We start from the raw sequence: 17,726 nt of genomic DNA on the forward strand, positions 1-17,726 counted from the left end.
AGTAACCCGGAAAACAAAAGATTGATTCTAGACATACCCTTTGTGTATGTGTTTTTAAAAAAACTTTATTTAATGCATTATCAGTTATATAGACATAAGCATACATACATATACAAACATGCTATTGCTCTCTTTTGTGTGCTTGTGGTATGTATAGGGCAGTGGTTCTTAACCTGGGTTCGAGCGAACCCTAGGGGTTCGGTGAGTCGGTCTCAGGGGTTCGGTGGAGCCTCCGCCCTGGAATTTTTTATACCATTTGTTACAACATATCTTTGTGAGCAATCGTTTTCGAGGATGCTGGACATAAAAACTAAGAAAAGGAACAGACTTTGCTGTGAAAATGACATGAGACTGGCACTTGCCAAGGTGAAGCCACGCATATCTGAACTGGTCTCTCAAAGGCAACAGCAGAAGTCACACTGAGGTAAGTTGTTGTGAGTTCATGCACCGTGTTGGTTTTGTTATTTGAACAAGGTGATGTTAATGCACGGTTCATTTTGTGCACCAGTAAAAAAAATCATATTTTATTTTTTACTAAAGAAGGGTTCGGTGAATGAGCATATGAAACTGGTGGGGTTCGGTACCCCCAACAAGGTTAAGAACCACTGTTCTAGACATACCCTTTGTGTATGTGTTTTTTAAATACCTTTATTTAATGCATTATCAGTTATATAGACATAAGCATACATACATATACAAACATACGTACTATTGCTCTCTTTTGTGGGCTTGTGGTATGTATAGGGTGTGACTCACAGTGTGACTTGAGCGGATTGGGTTTAAGGGATGTGTTGCATAAAACTGAAAGGCACTCAACTATGGAGGGACATGACCAGAACATGTGACTCTATGAAAACTTTGTTTTTGTTTGTTTTTTTGCATCTTTTGTCATCGCCATAATGAGGATGAGGAATGAGGTAGGAGGCTGCATTCAGCAACTAAACCGCTAGGTGCCACTAAATCCCTTAAAGTGACCTATCACCAATTTTTCACTGATTGACTTTGACAGAGTTCAACAACAGAAACAAAACAAAGCACAAAGACACACACACAAATGGCGTGTTGTTTGAGGCTAAATATTACCACGCTGTGACAGGTCACGGCGGTTATTCATAAAAAGCTTGCACAAGCCTGTTTCACGGTAACGATCACTGTGACTTCATGTGACCGATACGAGGCGTGGCTTACGACGTCAACATTGATTGACGTGGTGTGCACGACCAGGAAGCCAGCAGTGACATCACTTTCCAGAAATCCCCCTTTGGTGCCGTTTGAGCGACGAGGAGACAAACAGAGGGACCCGACCTGAAAAAGGAGAGCGTGCCGCTGTCTGAGCTTTTTACGAGTGTTTCAGCTGATCTTGTAAACCAGGAGATTAAAGGTGAGGCTGTTTCTGTTTAAACCCTCAAACTGTTACATTTCCTTCACCTCTCGTGCTAACGTGACGGCTAGCCGTTTGCTTCCCCGCTGTGTGTGTCGGAACAAAGACGTTCCTCTTAACGGTCCAGATTTAAAAAACAACCTTTTTAAAAACAAACAACTTCATGTTTATCCCTGAACGTTTTTAGTCTGCTTTAATTTCAGCTCACTAATATATATATCCGTGTGTCTGCCTTCGGCTTCAGCTAATAACAGCCAGGCTTTAGGTTTGTTTCATTATTAATGAGTGTGCGGTGAGACACCGTAACGTTGATTTTTTTTGTGTCGTAACTTCAGTCATATGACACAAAACACAACAGTAGTTCCTCATTTAAAAAACAAAACAGTATAATAGTAACGACTAATGTATTATAATTGAGCTAACGCCTGCTTTTTTATCTCAAATGTAGTTCCTGTGTTAGCTCATGGCGTCTGTTTATAATCGACATATAGCTCTGTTGTCTGTCGGTCGCTGTGGTTTAATGTGGCCCAGTTCTGGCTACAGGAGATCAGCTAAAAGCAGCACGGACCTCTATGTCCTTTTACCGTTGTCTGTCCACCTCCTCCCGCTTCCCACTCTCTCCTTTTTTTCCACCCCTCAGCCGTGTCAATAGACCGGGATAAGCTGCCAAGAGGACCACATTCTTGTCTAAAACCAATTCGTTCAGGCCTGCTGAAGTTAGCCCCCTTTTTTCCTTTTTCTCCCACTCTCCAACCGAAGCTGTTGCTTTGCTAACCAGCTACATACTTTAACACCGAGCAGCAGCAGCCTGTAGTCCCCTCTCCCCTCCCCGAGCTGCTCGGGGGTCGTGAGTTCGATTCCCGGCTGCTCCTGCCCACACGTCCAAGTGTCCTTGAGCATCATACTTAACCCTAAATTGCCCTTCATGGATAGATTAGCGCCTTAAATCCATTTATTAGTATTAGTAATAGTATAGTTGTATACTAAGTATACTAGTATTATTAGCTGATAATCTATTAATAACACATTTTATGGTTTCTCCTGTCCTCTATGACAGTAAACTAAATAGCTTTGCTTTGTGGACGAAACAATATGTTTGGACTTTGGACTAACATTTAATAAAAAAAAAAGATTAATCAATAATAAAAACAATAATTTGTCGTATCCCTGATCGATAAAGTCGACACACGCTTCATTACATTCATTTACAACGTTTGCACATGTCACGTCCCATGTCCCGTGTTCTTTGAAACGGCAGTTGCACATAGTGACTCATAGATTATGTTATGTCATTACAAATGCTGCCCCAAACGCTCATTTTTTCCAGCCTTATTCACTCATACCTCCGTCCGGCCCGTCTGAATGAGGGAGGAATATAAAGCGAGCAAACAAACACGGCTGAAAAGTAAACACTGGAAGGTATTAAAACGCTCCTCTGTGTCCACTGACACAATGATGCTCTTGTCCGTGAAGACTGAGGATGACAGAATAGAGTAGCGGCTGGAGTAGCTGCTAGAATGAGATGTTGCAGTAATCTGATTGTGGTTAAACGATTTGTTTGTTTGAGGGCGTTTTTAACCCACTTATGTCAAATGTTTGACCACATACTGTATCCCACCATACTTGAAAACATTTGATTTTTTTTTTCCGTAGTGTGTTTAGTGTTTGGTCACACGGTATATTACGCAGTCATCATTTTTTCGCGTTCCTCATTGTGTAAGTGATGTGTTCACATGTCTTGTGATTTTGACACACAGTTATTACAGTGTGTTTGAGACATGAGTGATGCAAATAATGGCTTAAGTGCAACCATTTTGTTTTTAAGACAATGTTTCGGCATTTGTCTTTTTATTTTAGGGACTCACTGGTCTGATACAGTGGATCAGTGTATGTGTTGACATTGACCTTATAGAGCAGGTCATGTATTGACCATGATGTAACCATGATCCTCACACTACTGTAAATGCATTTGTCAGATGTCGTAGTCATTGTTAAAATCAATGTTTCCCTTATCAGCTCAGTCATGCCAGGTACACTGGAATTCTTCCAGCAGGCTCTGGGTTATTTAGAAAGATAAGACTGACCAACCAAGATTACATGGGCCAAGCAAAGTGCCACACCGGGATCGTAAATCTGATAACTCCCTTACCAGATGAGGCAAGTGGTAAAAAAAAAAGAATGAAACAAATTTTCCAGTTTTTCCAGAGCTGAGGATTGAAGTAGCTGACAAGTTGCATGCGCCCAGTACTGATCGGGAACTCGTGAGAAAATAGCAGTGTTTGAAGAATTTAGTTAGGTGGCGTTAGACAACGTGGGCAAAGCTCTTCAATGCACCTATGTGTTGTGCAGTTTGCTGCAAGTTTGAGAGCAAAGCAGATGAAACTGGTTGTTTTTCAAAGGCATGTTACCGGAGCACCGACAGCATCTCACCTGAACAGCAGCTAAGACTCTGATGTAATTTAACAACCAGGTAGATTTCTGACCCAGCCGTGCAATTTTGGTGCTCAGTATTGGAATATACCCCGAGCTGCAACGATTAGCTGATGATCGATAAGTTGTTCAGAATATTACTTTGTCTCCTCTGACAATAAGCTGAATATTTCGGGTTCTTGGACAGAAAAAATGAGACACCTTTGACTCTCTGAACTTGTGTTTGCATTCTACACTTAATAATATAAATTAGCAGATTAATTTGCGTTACAATTTTAAATTGAATGCTCCTTGACTACTAGAGTTTTTAATGTTTACACTAAATGTACTCATCGTGCTTGAGAAGCAGACACTACTTCTTCTTCTGTTCCAAATCAGTGTAGACACAGTGAGAAATGAATACATTGAGTGTTCAGCAAGACAAAGCAACGCCTGAACTGGATTCACACAAACACACTCAGACTTTTTGTTTATTCCCTGCCATCATGTCCCTGCGTGTCTCAGCCTGTCCTGCTGTACTGTGTGAATAATCTCAGTCTGATTTCGACTTCATACTCTCATTACCGCTTCCTGTTTCAGGCTGCTGTTTTGTTTATGTCCTACGGTAATGACTTCTCAGACTAGACAACCATCATTATAATAATGGTTTAGGACATCATGAGAGCCACTGACCCTTGTCTGTGCTTTGGTGCTCTCATGTTTCTTTCCCTCCACCCGTGCTCACTCATGTATTGTGTTTTGTGGCAACCTGAATGTCACACGGGTCACCTGTATTGTGTGTGTCAGTCTAACTGAGCTTTAATAGACAAAGTTGATCATGACCAAAGTGCAGCTGTACGGAGATTAATAAAACGGAGAGATGTTAAATGAGGACATGATGCGGTGCCGGGACGAAGCGATCAACTGTGACATCACAAAGTCATGACACGCATCAGAATGAGTGCACGTATTATTCTCACTGTGCTCTGCACACACTAACAGTGTCAATGCCTGTAGCCATCCATTAGCTGACATGTTGTGGCAGTTTGTGCTGCTGCTCTATTTCCGGAGCTTTGTCGCTGTCTTTGTCGCTCACCCAAAATGCTATTTATGAGTGAGGTTTATGATCATATATACTGTGGGATGATAGAAATCTGCCTAGCAACAGTTTCCAGAAGTTTATAGAATTCATATCCTGATATATATATAATTTCTTTCTAATTTGTTGTCATCATCTTCGCTTTTTCGGTCCAACAAGCAGTCCAAAACATAAACATATTTAAATTAAGACCACATAAGATGAAGAGAAACAGGAATTCTGTCACCGGAGAAGCTGCAGCCAGAATACTGCTCGGCATTTTTGGTTGAAAAATCAGTTATAAAAGTCAGTTAACTATCAGTGGAATTGTCAGCATCTGCATCATCACATGATGCCATCTGTGTCAGTGTTATTATAAAATATAGCTTAATGGATTAATGCAGTTTGAAGGTAATGGCTGACATTAAGGTAACACGAGGCTGTCTGGTGAGGCCTTCACTAACAGCCGTTTGTGTTTCCTCCTCAGGATGTCTCTGTATCCATCCCTCGAGGACCTCAAGGTCGACAAGGTCATCAGGGTAAGTGATTTTATATTTCCTGATCATCTGTGCAGTAAACAAGAAGATGGCTCCAACAAGTGAAGCTTGGGAAAGTAGCAGATATGTCACTGAAGATATGATCGGTCCCCGTACACTGTTGTGCTGCATTCACATGGATTCAGGCTGAGGGTAGACGGCAAACAGTATATCATTTTAGATGTTGAAAGTGGGACGACAAAATTAGGTGAGGCCTATAGATAGCACGGTTAATAATGGTGACCATATTTTTTTTTTTTTACTTTTTGTTGTCCTCCATGATGGAATTTACACCCAGATGTTACATAGCTCTGTCTCATAAGGGGAAATCATGGGCAGTTTGGACAACAAGAAGCTAATAAATAATTAATGACATAAAATAATAGACATTAAATCATTTAAAAATATAATTTATTCCTTCCTTTGTAAAAACAATACATCACCATAGCAACAAATATGTACACATGCGTGTTTTGCTGTTCTTCCATTCCGTCTGACTCGTTTGTTTTTCCATCTGCTGTCTAACGTCTGCCTGAATCCACGTGAACGCAGAATTAATCTGATTATCTGATTACTTGTAGAGGCACACAGTGAAACTCAGCTCAGTTTTAAAGGTGCAGTCTGTTTAAAACCTTTTATTCTGGAGCGCATCGCTCGTCCAGTGCTTACAGCTCACGGCACATAACCTTTGCTATTCATTCTTGATGATAAAATGTTCTTTAAAGAAGAAGGATTTCTAATAAAGCTTCATGTTCCATCAATTCTCTCTCCTCATTTGTGTTGTGCTGATGACAGTACACCCAGTATTTACCATTTTCTGTCTTAGTTGACTGTGTCTGTATAATTACTATCTAGGCCCAGGCCCAGTTTGCCCAGACCACCACCCCCATGCCAGCCATCACTGAGGGAACCTACCAGGCACAGCCTACCATGGCTGCCATGCCAGCATCAGGTGAGTCTCACATAAACCGCTGAAAGTTTTCACTGTTTTATTCTTCTGTTGCGTTACAAATGTGACCACAGTCAGGAACCTTCACTGGAATCTGCTTTCTGCTTCTCTTTGTCATTTTGTCTCTTTTCTTGTTTCTCCTGCGATCATGAGATGTGTTGCTGTCTCTATGTGGGAGGTCTGTGCTATTCTTTGGGGGAGAACAGGTCTGTGGTATTAGGAGAGGATGAAGGAGGGTGGAGTGAGAGGGCTGGGATGGGAGGAGGAGTTATGGGGTCTTTGGACAATATTGGGAGTAAATGGGCTCCACACACACCACCTATCATTTCTCTCTCTCGTCCTCTGTGTTTTGTCATTCTCTATTCCTTTCTCTCTCGTTACATTTCTGCTCAGGGCTTTATGTTTTTTCTGAGTTTGTAGTGGACATGAGCTCTGCAGTATGCCATGAGTGAGGTGGAATAAAAGAGAGAGAAAGGAGGCGTCCACAAAAGAATGAATTAGTTAGAGATTACAGAACACAACTTTTCTGCATATATTTCTCACTTCTCCCCCTTTTCTCCCGCTCATTCAGTTTCTCTTTTCTCTGCTTGGCTGCAAAGTCCTGTGAGCTTTTTGCTCTTTTGTCTTTACCTCAGCAGAGCTAGCTCTGAGTCACCATGGAGACAAGCTCTGGCAGTTGTACTGGGACAGGGCATCATGGGAGAAAGAGAAAGGAGGAAGAGTAGGAGGAGTTCATTTAAAAAGAAGGGGTGGCAGGGAGGAGGGAGAGACCCTCGGAGAGATAGATGGGAGGAGTTTGTTCTTGTGGTGTGGAGGAGAGAAACAGAGAGAGTGCTGATTGACAGCAGCACTGCACCACAGTCACAGATGCTGTTAAAGGACCAGTGTATATGGGATTTAGTAGCATCAGGTGGTGTAGTTGCTGCTTGCAACCCTATCGCCTCACCCTCTCCTTCCAACTTGAACTATGGTGGCCGTGAAATGTGCAAAAAAACATTACAGGCTCGATCTCGAGCCAGTGTTTAGTTTGTCTGTAGAAATAGACTCCAGGGAAGAGGACCCACAGCAACTGGAGACACTCATGATAACACACTGCATGTTAAATTCCTTGTCTGCCATGATAAGTGAATAGTAATCTTCCACACTGGACCTTTTAAGTCAGCTCAACAACACGACCTCTCTTCTTCCTGTCAAGATTTTTGTGGCAAAAGTGGCAAAATAAAAACTTCCTCATCTTAAAGGTCCAGTGTGTAGAAGTTAGTTGCATCTAGTGGTCTAATCGCTGCATTACAGTCTCCTCACATCACCCTCACCTTCTTAGTGTAAAGGAGAAACAACACTTAAAATGCCTTGTCCTAGGGTCAGCATTTAGTCTGTCTGCTTCAGGCTACTGTAGAAATTGTGTTTCCATGAAAGCAGACCTGCTCCCATTGTAGATATAAAATGATAACTTTTGAGTGACAAAAATAAAAAGATTCTTATTTTCAGGTGATCATACATGCATGAAAACATAGTTACGAATATTAAATTCCATGTCTGCCTTATTCTGAAAATAAAGGCTCCAAGTCTTACACACTGGTCCTTTAAAGAATCAGTAAAACACGTCTGTCCAGTAAACATGATTCAACATGAATCCAGATCCAGGACTTATGGGCTCATTTCAGAAACAAATACAGTAGCTCTGGATAGACTTTTGAAGACAAAAGAGGTTCGACGAGGGTTACATTGTACAGAATTAAAGAGCTCAGAGTTAATTCCCGAGCCAACAAGATTTTATTTATTCACACATGTGGGTAGCTGTGGAGCAGGCCTGTGTGGGAGAGGTCAGTGAAAGAAATAAAACAGGAAAGCACAGAAACTATAAATGAGGATGACTCTCATGAACAGACATTCTCAGATTTCTGAGATAATGAAATGCAATTTGTGTTTTTTTTATTTTTTTATTAGGGTCTAGTGTAGGAGTTCGGGATGAGTCATGATCTGTGTTTTTTCATTTTCTATGCTTTTATCCTGTTTGGCTAACAGGGTGTAGGTGTTTTTCTCTCTCTTCATTTCCACCATGACCAGAGCTCTGTCTACCTATAGTGTGTGTGTGTGTGTTTGGGTGGAGTGTGTTGACTTTAGACCTGTCTCTACCTGATGGGATCATTGCACAGTCATTGTTGTGTAGACAAACACTGAATAATATATCAATTTGAGCATTGACTTAGAACCCAGAGCTACTTCCTGTTGCTGTACGTAGATCTCTTTGGCTGATGTGTGTATCGACCTCATGCGGCTCCACCATTGCCTCCATCCGTCTGCTTTCACTTTTATATCTTAACTTCTGGTTGCCACCGATTGTAAACACATACCAACATTCAGTCGTGATGAATTCACACAGCCAACGATTACCTTCTCACCACCTCCACATTTATGATGGGGTGATTTGGTCTGACACCACCTCCTTACTTAGTGTATTGTATGAACCATCTAGCCGATCTGGCTGTTTACAAGATAGCTGTTATAAATGTATATATTTATTATACTTACCTGACAGAGTGAATAAAAATGAGTCAGCTGTTTACTCACACATCTCATTTGTGATATAGAAATCAGTCTTCATCATAGTCACTAAACCACATGTTTGATGCTTTATTTATAATATCATTTATCAGTCATTGCACAGTGCTCTCCATGTTTTTGAGGTAAACATAAGAGGCCTAAGATAAGTTACCTGACCTGCTGAGGGCCATATGACTCACACAGTATTACCATAAAAACTCTGTGTGTATTAATATATGTTAATCATGTTTGAACAGATACAAAAGGAGGACAGAGAGGAGGCATGAACGCACACAGATCATAACTAACACTTCATATTACAGTGCGTCACAGCACAGAACTGAATACTGACGCCAGGAAAGTTTTACTGCACTCCAAAAACAGAGTGCTCATTATCAGCCTTCTTCCAGTGGAGAGCTCAGTGTAGCTCGAGCATGACCCGGCTGTGATGGACGGCATGAATAAAATATAAAGCCAAGGAAAGAATGAGGTCAGCTAAAAAAGCTGATTCAAACAATGTTTGTACACCTGAGTCAAAATGTCCAATCAGATGGAAGTGCTGACAGCCAGCCAGGCAGGAAGTAGGGGAACGGGTTTAAACAAGACATACATGTAGTGTTTTTGCTGTGTGTACACTGTATATTCATTATGTAACCCCCCTCTGTCTCTCTTCCCTACCAACCACCTGTCTCTCACTCTCCACCTCCCCCACCTGCTCGTCCTCCCTTCATCATGTTCTTACCCACCCCCTTCTCCTCCCACCTCTCGGTCTCTGTCTGTCCCTTTCTCTCCATTCTCCCAGGCCTGTATCCAAACCTGGAGGAGCTGGGAGACTACATGGGTCTGGCTCTTAACAGTGATGAAGTGCAGAGGAACCTGGCCCTGGTGCCTGTGGCTGACAATGTAAGTGTGTGTTTGTGTGTGTGTGTGCGCTTGTGTCCTGGGGATGTGTGTCAACACATACAAACATCTGAAAGTATGGATGCGTTTTTGAAAGAGTACTCCACCCTTTTAGCATTGCACTCCTGACGTTGTCTGACTCATGATGGACAGTTTCAGAAGAAGGTTAAGACTTCCTTGTCAAACCACTGACTGTATATAAAGATGGACAACACACAGTGGAGCTAAAACATCTCAATCACCCCCGTGTGGCTAGTTGCATGTCTATATATAGGCATAAGGCCTGCCCCCTCAATGTTAGTGGATGGGACAAGCTAAAAAAAATCAAAGTACACATTAATAAATGATTTCTGTCATTTAAGGTAGTTGTTATTTGAGGTGGATTGATGGAGGATTTTTAAAGGGGGGTTTCACATCATGATTGACAGCTGAGCCTGAGTGTGGGCGGGACCTTGATACTGCCCGATCATCACAGTACCAGATGTAATGGCCGTAGCAGCAGAGATATTTTAAATCGTGGAAACACATAGTCCATCTTTACATATGTCAGTGTGCCTACATAACCCACAATGCAGTCTGACTTTAGACAATTCACTCAGGCTAATGAAGCCTGAAGTCTGAGGTCTCACTTCTAACTCCAAACCTCAGGATTATTTTTTATTTTCAAACATGTAGTCTTCAGACCCAACCAACTGTAAAATCTGATAATCTGACTCAAGTGATGTCACTTGAGGACATTTATCAGATTTTGCAGATCTCTCAGGAGACATAAAAGGCTTCATTCAACTTAACTATTCACACGCAGCAGTTCCTCCCACAACATTTTTTGATGTCTAAATTTAACAGACTTCTATTTTAATAGTCATTCCATCCAAAAATGGAAAAATGACGCAATAACAAAATGACATTTTAAGTTTGAGGCCACATTTAAGCCTCTCCCTTCAACCTGGAGTGATTTAAAAGGCCGTTTTTAGCCGACAAATCAGAACACAACAGTATTCTGTTCCTGGAGATCCACTTCACTGAGTGACTCAACACGGGCCTGGAGCAGTGTGTGTGGGAGGGTGTGAGCTTTTCACTCCCCTACAATTCAACTCAACTCTCAACCAGAGCTTGTCAGCTGGCATTTAACCATCTCTGTTTTCTGCCATTTGCTGATATCTTCAACCTCTTCTGTTATTTTCTGACGTTTTTTATTTCTCCATTGTATATTCATGATGAAGTTTTCAAAACCAGTGCCATGAAACATTCCTGCTCTCATTCAGTGGCAGAGGAGGAGATGATATTGAATCCTCCCACGTACCTCTATTTGATTCAGCATTCCTTTTGATCTCCAGCTGAATTTTTAATGTGACGCGTCTCTTTAATCCGTTCTTTCTCTCTCATCTCCCTCCAACTTCCATCTTTGTTTTTTTTTCCCTCAACCCACCAGCAAGTAGCATTGCCCGCCACCTCGGGTATCGGCGGGATGGTCCGGCCCGTGACGGGGGCGGACGTCGGCATCAGGAGGGCGGAGATCCGCCCCGGCCTGCGAGAGATTATTCTCTGTAAGGACCAGGACGGGAAGGTGGGACTCCGGCTGAGAGCCATCGACAATGTGAGTCGGCGCCACAAAGTCTTTAACTGGTTCTCACATGAATTATTCAGCCGAGGACGACTGTCACAAACACCCACGTTAACACCAATGACAAAGGGAAATCCAAACCCCCGTCTTCTTCTACTCTTCCACACGAGATCAAGGTTGAGATCAAACACTGCTGCACCTGTTTATCTCAGTAAGATCCAACAGGTCGAACGCAAGGCGGTGCACCAAGAGACACACAGACGTTTTTTATCTTAGATCAAATATTTGTTAGCTTATGATGCTCACAGTCACTTCCTGTGGTTGTTTCACAGTAAAGGCGCACCACTGCCCTCACATTAAAATGCTATTATTATGAACCTCATTCAGACTAGACGAGCTCACACCTGCTTCTGATGATGTTACTGCCCTGTTTTCAACGTCAGTATTACCGGGACATGTGTACCGGATATAATTAGGCTAACTTGCTAAAGTTAAAGAAAAGTAAAGTGGGGACTGGGTGGTGTTTGTTTTCAGCAGTATGAGCAAAGAACCACTAATAAAGAAAACACTCTGTACTCTTTTGATACTCGAGCAGCTTGTAGTTGTGAAAGGCTCTTTGATGGAGCGAATTATTCAGTTTTTTCTTTAAAATGACAAATGATTTGGCAAAAACACACTTGACTCCTCTAAATGAGTTGTTCAGATGAACATTTTCACTCTCTGTTTCTCTCTGTTTCCTTGCCTCCTTTGTTTCCTCTCCACTATCAGTGTCTGTCTTCTGTTCCTCGGGCTCAGTTTTTTAATCTTGTATACGTTTTTTTTTTTCTCTTTCATCTCTCAGGGAGTATTTGTCCAGCTGGTGCAGGCTAACTCCCCTGCGGCCCTTGCCGGGCTGCGTTTCGGGGATCAAGTCCTTCAGATCAATGGGCAGAACTGTGCCGGCTGGAGCGTGGACAAGTCCCACAAGGCCCTGAAGGCTGCGGCCGAAACCCGCATCGAGCTCGTGGTCAGGGACAGGTGAGGAGTATTTCATACGTGATTATGTGATTATAACAGCCTGTCCTAAAGCTTTTGTCAGGACTTGCCGCGTGACCTGTTCCAGCTGTTTTGCTGTGATTGTAGATTAAATTTCTAAGTCTGTTAACCAACATTACAGGCAAAACACGACAGAACTTGAATAAAATGCAAGCTTCAGCTTATTAGTGCAGGTAAATGTACTTCTGAAGAAGACGTTCTGTAAATGTCTTAGTGCCAGAGGATACTGTTTGCTAATCAGTAGCATATGCTGATTCTGTAGATGCCTGCAGGATGTTGATCAAGCCTTTGACGCTTGAAGCACTTTGTGAGCCTCTCGATCAGAGTGTAATGTGCATTAGAACATTAGACTGAAACAAAAAGGATTCATGTGGAGAAGTGGTGCTCTATAAACTACTCAGCATCCATTTGTCTAATGTGCAAACAGCTTTATTATATTTTATTATCTTTCCTTTTTATTAAGTTTTACCGGTCAGGGTTTGTACGTACAAACATGTTCAACTTCAAGGAGAAAGGTTCATTAAAGTTTATTTCTGGAGCTTTTGAGTTTGTCTGAGGAAAAAGTAAGAGCTGCTACCCGATGAGCTGATGGGTGTGAATTAGTTTATGTATCTTTAATATTTAACATGTTACATTCTCATGTGATGTTTTCTGAGCAGTTTCATAACCTTCATTAGAAGCTGGAATGTTTGGCGCCCTCTGCTGGCTGCTCCATCATTTGCTGCACAGCTCTTAGTTTTGCTTTCATGAACGTTGTCATGTTACTTCCCATCTGTTTCCGTACTGTACATACAGTATATAATAGTACGTTTTTAAATACTAAACTGGATGTCTTATCCTTCCTGTGTGTGTCTGCAGGCCATTTCAGCGCACCGTCACCATGCACAAAGACAGCTCGGGCCACGTGGGCTTCATCTACAAGTCCGGTAAAATCACCTCACTGGTCAAGGATGGCTCTGCTGCCCGCAACGGCCTGCTGACTGATCATTACATCTGTGAAATCAACGGACAAAACGTTATTGGACTCAAGGTCAGACACCCGTTTCTGTATATCACATAGTTTGGTTATATGAAGACGAGATAAACATCACTAAATGTGGAGGAACAGACTAAGATTTTGCATCTGTGATGCTTGTGAAATGTTTGGTGGCTGATTTGAATTTTCCATTGGTACAGCTGCTTACATACTGGCAGAGTGTTGCGTAACATGGGAACGTAAGTCTGTACAAATGTAATGTGGAATGTGTTCAGCTATCAGCTGTGCTGTCAGTATTGTAGCCACAGTTTGCGTTCAGCGCAGTGTGTTCTTTGGTAGGTGTGTAGCTTGACCGTGCCCTGTGATGAAGGCTCAGAGTGTTTGAGGTCTTGCTTCACTAGTGCTTAAAAAAAACAAACAAAAAAAAAAAAATCATGACAATTTATTGATCACATGTAATTTTTTTTTTACCCGTGTGAAAATTTCAGGATTCTCAGATCAAGGACATTCTGACCACCTCCCCGACCGCCATGACCATCACCATCATGCCAAAGTTCGTCTATGAACACATGATCAAGAGGTAAGACGTCTTTCATCGTATAAGTGCTGCATGACCAGAACCTTTTTACTCGTGGATCCATGTAGTGCTCATGGAACCAGGATGATGTCACCAGAACAGTCCAAATCATAAAGCCACCTGTTAGTCTAGATGACTTCAGTTTTCCCTCCATTAGGCATGCAGACCGAAACAGAATCTGCAGATTTCTTCTCTTTTTTTCATGCATTTGTTTTCAGCTGTGATCCAGAATGTTGAATTTGGTAGACTGTTTGTTTTTCCTGGTAATTTGATAATTATATCTTTAGGAGGTTGAAAGAAATATTCAGTAGATTTTAGTGGAAACATAATATATCAATCAATGCCTGAAAGCAGTTATGAGTTTCTGTATCAGTTTGCTTCTGCTCCAAATAATGATTTATTACATCAGCCTTTAAAAATCCCCCATCAATCCACCTCAAATAGGAACTATCTTAAATGACAGAAACGCACATATCCAAGTTAAAATTGTCCTACAAAATTCATTCAGTCAACAGTAAGCAATGCCAGCATGAAGAATGGATAGCTTTTGGGCGCTCATAAGAGCTCGTATGAGCGTCCCTCATTTGTTTTGAAGCTGAAAATCTGCAGCTCTGGCTGCTGTTGGATGTACTGCTTCTTCCGTCTCCGGTTAATCTAACTATCAGCAAAGACGTGGATCATCAGCAGACCAATGACAGGCTGAAGGACGCCTGAGTGCTTTTATAAGCCATCTGTAACAGCACCTACCTGTCAATCAAAGTGTCCACATTGTTTAATCTGCATAAGTTTAACACTTAATATCATTTGAACAGGTGAGTTGTATATAAATTCACCCTCAGTACAGTTGACATGAATGGGAAAATTAGCTATAGAGACCAAAACAGTTTTTTGTACCAGGCTGTAAACATGTTTATCTCTGCTGTGAAGTTGGACATTTTAATACGGGTGCCTATGCAAGTTGAAATATTCTGTAGCCAGCCTCAAGTGGACCCTTGAGAAACTGCAGTTTTTGGCACTTCTGCATTGGCTTCATTTCCCAGCCACGGAGGTTGCGGCTTGACAGTAAATGACAAATGGCGCCTCCCCAGGAACCTCTGTAGTAAATCGGAATAAGTCAGCATGAACAGGAAGTGGGCCGTGTATCATTTTATTTCACGCCGTGGTATGAATGCGCCCCTTGAATGAACCCGGTGTGAAGATGGATTTAGCTTCACTGACACGCTCACGGATGTGATTTATTTATTTATTTTTCTTCTTCTAGGATGTCCACCGGTCTTCTGCGGTCAGCCATGGATCACTCTGTCCCAGAGGTGTGAAGACGAGGAAGGGGACTGTAAAACTGTCAGGATGTCTTCAATACAGAGATACCTGTCTCTCTCTCTTTTCCGTGCTCATCCGTATGTCTCTCTCTCTCTCTTTCTGTCTTCATACCAAACCTGCGTCACAATCATCAATGGCGCCATCTCTCACCTTAACATAACCTTTAAAAGCCTTTCTGTTTTTCTACTCTTCAGCTGTTCGTTATGTTCTTTACCTTTTCAAGATTTGTCTTCATCTCTGTTGACATTTCTGTATGTTAACCTCATAGTCTGAGTATCATGTTTATTTTCACGTTTTTGTGTTTTTTGAAATCAAGGACAGTTAAAAAAAAAAGTTTTTTTTAAACCACACACACCATCATGAGTCCAGAGCTTCCTCCTCATTGTGGAGATGAATCATTGACACGTGACTTTTCATCTTGTCAGAATGCTGTAAAAGCCAACAGTCATCGGAGTCCTACCATATAGATTACGGCTGTGCTCCCGGTCCCTTAAATGTGTAAATTACCTGAGCTGAATTAACACCCCGGGCCTCGCCCTCGTACGTGAAAATGCTTGCTTGACTTCATTCTAGATTCCAGTGTACAGTCATTTTTACCCGGCCAGTAAAACTAACGTTCAAGTTTTAACAAAGATTTTAGTTTAAATTAGTGTCGATTTCTTTGTTTTTGTGCATACCCAACATCCACGCTCACTGGATTTTAACATCTAAGTGACAAGTTGCAACATCTCATAGGGTTGGCGATGTATCATTGTACCACATTTCCTGTCTCTGCGGGCAGATGTTACCATGACACTCTGACTGAGTGTTGAATTTGTAGGTACTGGGAACACTGTGCACATTCCATGGGGGAGGGGGGAAGTGTAGGGATGTTTGTTGCCGTTTGCAGCTGGGACTTAACCCTGTCCACAAAACGCTGTAAGAGCTACGAGTTGGGTGTAAAGGCACAAGTAAAGCGAGATCACAGTGCAGTACGTGACGACGTGATAGTTGAAAATTGTTTGTCGGTCTTGTGCTTCGCAAATTAATTTTCAAAGGAACCGTTGGTGTTTGTTTGGACAGGGTCTGTGCTGGGCAGACCCACTAAGTGCACTTTCCACTACCTTTTTTTAAAGAGGTTGTCTTTCCTGTATCCATTTCAACAGTGAAGTTCAACAGTTGTGCTTTTTTTTTTTTTTTACTATTATTGTGTTTGTGGTGCCTCATGTTAACGAGAGAACTCATGAAAACAAACGTGTACTTTAAAAAATAGGAAACGACTTTCAAATTCCACATCATGAGTTTAGCCAGCGAACCTGCTCTCCTCTGCTGCGTGTCGTTGGAGGACGTCCCTCTGTAATATTCCTTCCCTGATTGATGAGCTCAGTGAGAACGAGCAGAGCCTTCAGTTGTGAATTTCTACTTGTTATATAAAGTTGCTCCTTTTAATGCTGTTCATGTTTGGATGCATGTATTCCTTTAATTTTCTAGGTATGCAATCTGATAAACATCACTGTCATTCTGTAAGAAAATGCTAGAAAAATCTAAAAGTTTATATACGAATGTAACCGAGATAATATTGTAAAAGAAATAAAACAGTCTTTCTGTTCACGTCAGCTTGGTGCTGCTTTCTTCCCCTCGGGACATTAATCCACAGATAGATATTAATGTACACCTCATTAGGTACACTTGTACAGTCCAATACAACATTTCTGCCATAAATTCTACTTTATAATGTTTCAGAGATATTACGTTAACTATTTTGGGGGTTGTAGCATTATAGGTGAGGTAAGGTTGAGGTGTTTCCAATATTTTGGCCATCCCATTTACAAAAATAATATTAGACCACATTGGGTTATACTATTACTTATACTGGGGCAGCAGTAGCTCTGTCTGTAGGGACTTGGATTGGGAACGGTAGGGTGGCTGGCTCAAGTCAAATCAATGTCCCTTTGGCTGGTTCAGTACTTTTCCTTCTTTGGACCTCTTTTGGTAGGTACTGTTCCCTGCAGACTGGGAACACGCGACAACAGCTGCAGTCAGATGTTCTGACCCGGTCACCTATCACTTGGCACTTGTCAAAGTCGCACAAATCCTTACGCCTGCTAATTTTTGCGATGATAACCAAATAATCAGCGTTCTTCACTTCACCCGTCAGTGGTCGGAATGTTAAGGCTGATCAGTGTGAATCCTTTGAATCAGCATGGCTGGGATGTAAAACAAATAATTCTACAAACATTATCACAATATCAGGAAAAACATCCAGAGATAGCAGATTGAGACAAACACACAGATGAACACACAGACACGTTTCCTCCATGCTGTTTAATATAGGGGCTTTTGGTCTTTCTTTATACAGTGTGGTGGGAGTGTGAATGGAGAAGTAGCCTACTCATACTGTACACACTACTATTGCCATTAAAATAGTTCATTTACATGACATTATCTGTAGATATCAATGATCCTATACAAGGCTTT

General features: G+C 41.7%; 1 protein-coding gene across 1 annotated transcript; it reads left to right on the top strand.

Annotated features, from left to right (window-relative positions):
- The first annotated feature begins 1,218 nt into the window (after positions 1 to 1,218).
- sdcbp2 (syndecan binding protein (syntenin) 2) lies at positions 1,219 to 16,864 on the top strand. Its single transcript, XM_010731482.3, has 9 exons — positions 1,219 to 1,381; positions 5,356 to 5,407; positions 6,260 to 6,356; positions 9,700 to 9,800; positions 11,230 to 11,394; positions 12,203 to 12,378; positions 13,255 to 13,426; positions 13,861 to 13,952; positions 15,211 to 16,864. Exons 2-9 carry the CDS (start codon positions 5,357 to 5,359, stop codon positions 15,263 to 15,265), a joined length of 909 nt encoding a protein of 302 aa, XP_010729784.2. The 5' UTR covers positions 1,219 to 1,381; position 5,356; the 3' UTR covers positions 15,266 to 16,864.
- Positions 16,865 to 17,726: the final 862 nt, after the last annotated feature.

This window comes from Larimichthys crocea, chromosome XV (genome assembly GCF_000972845.2).
Source record: "Larimichthys crocea isolate SSNF chromosome XV, L_crocea_2.0, whole genome shotgun sequence".
In the NCBI taxonomy this organism is placed as follows: Eukaryota; Metazoa; Chordata; class Actinopteri; family Sciaenidae; genus Larimichthys; species Larimichthys crocea.

Excerpts from the sequence above, each read along its gene's own strand:
- sdcbp2 (XM_010731482.3), top strand. The coding sequence starts at position 5,357 with ATGTCTCTGTATCCATCCCTCGAGGACCTCAAGGTCGACAAGGTCATC. Across the intron at positions 11,395-12,202 it reads GGCTGAGAGCCATCGACAAT|GGAGTATTTGTCCAGCTGGT; the intron begins GTGAGTCGGCGC and ends TTCATCTCTCAG. Across the intron at positions 13,953-15,210 it reads TATGAACACATGATCAAGAG|GATGTCCACCGGTCTTCTGC; the intron begins GTAAGACGTCTT and ends TTCTTCTTCTAG.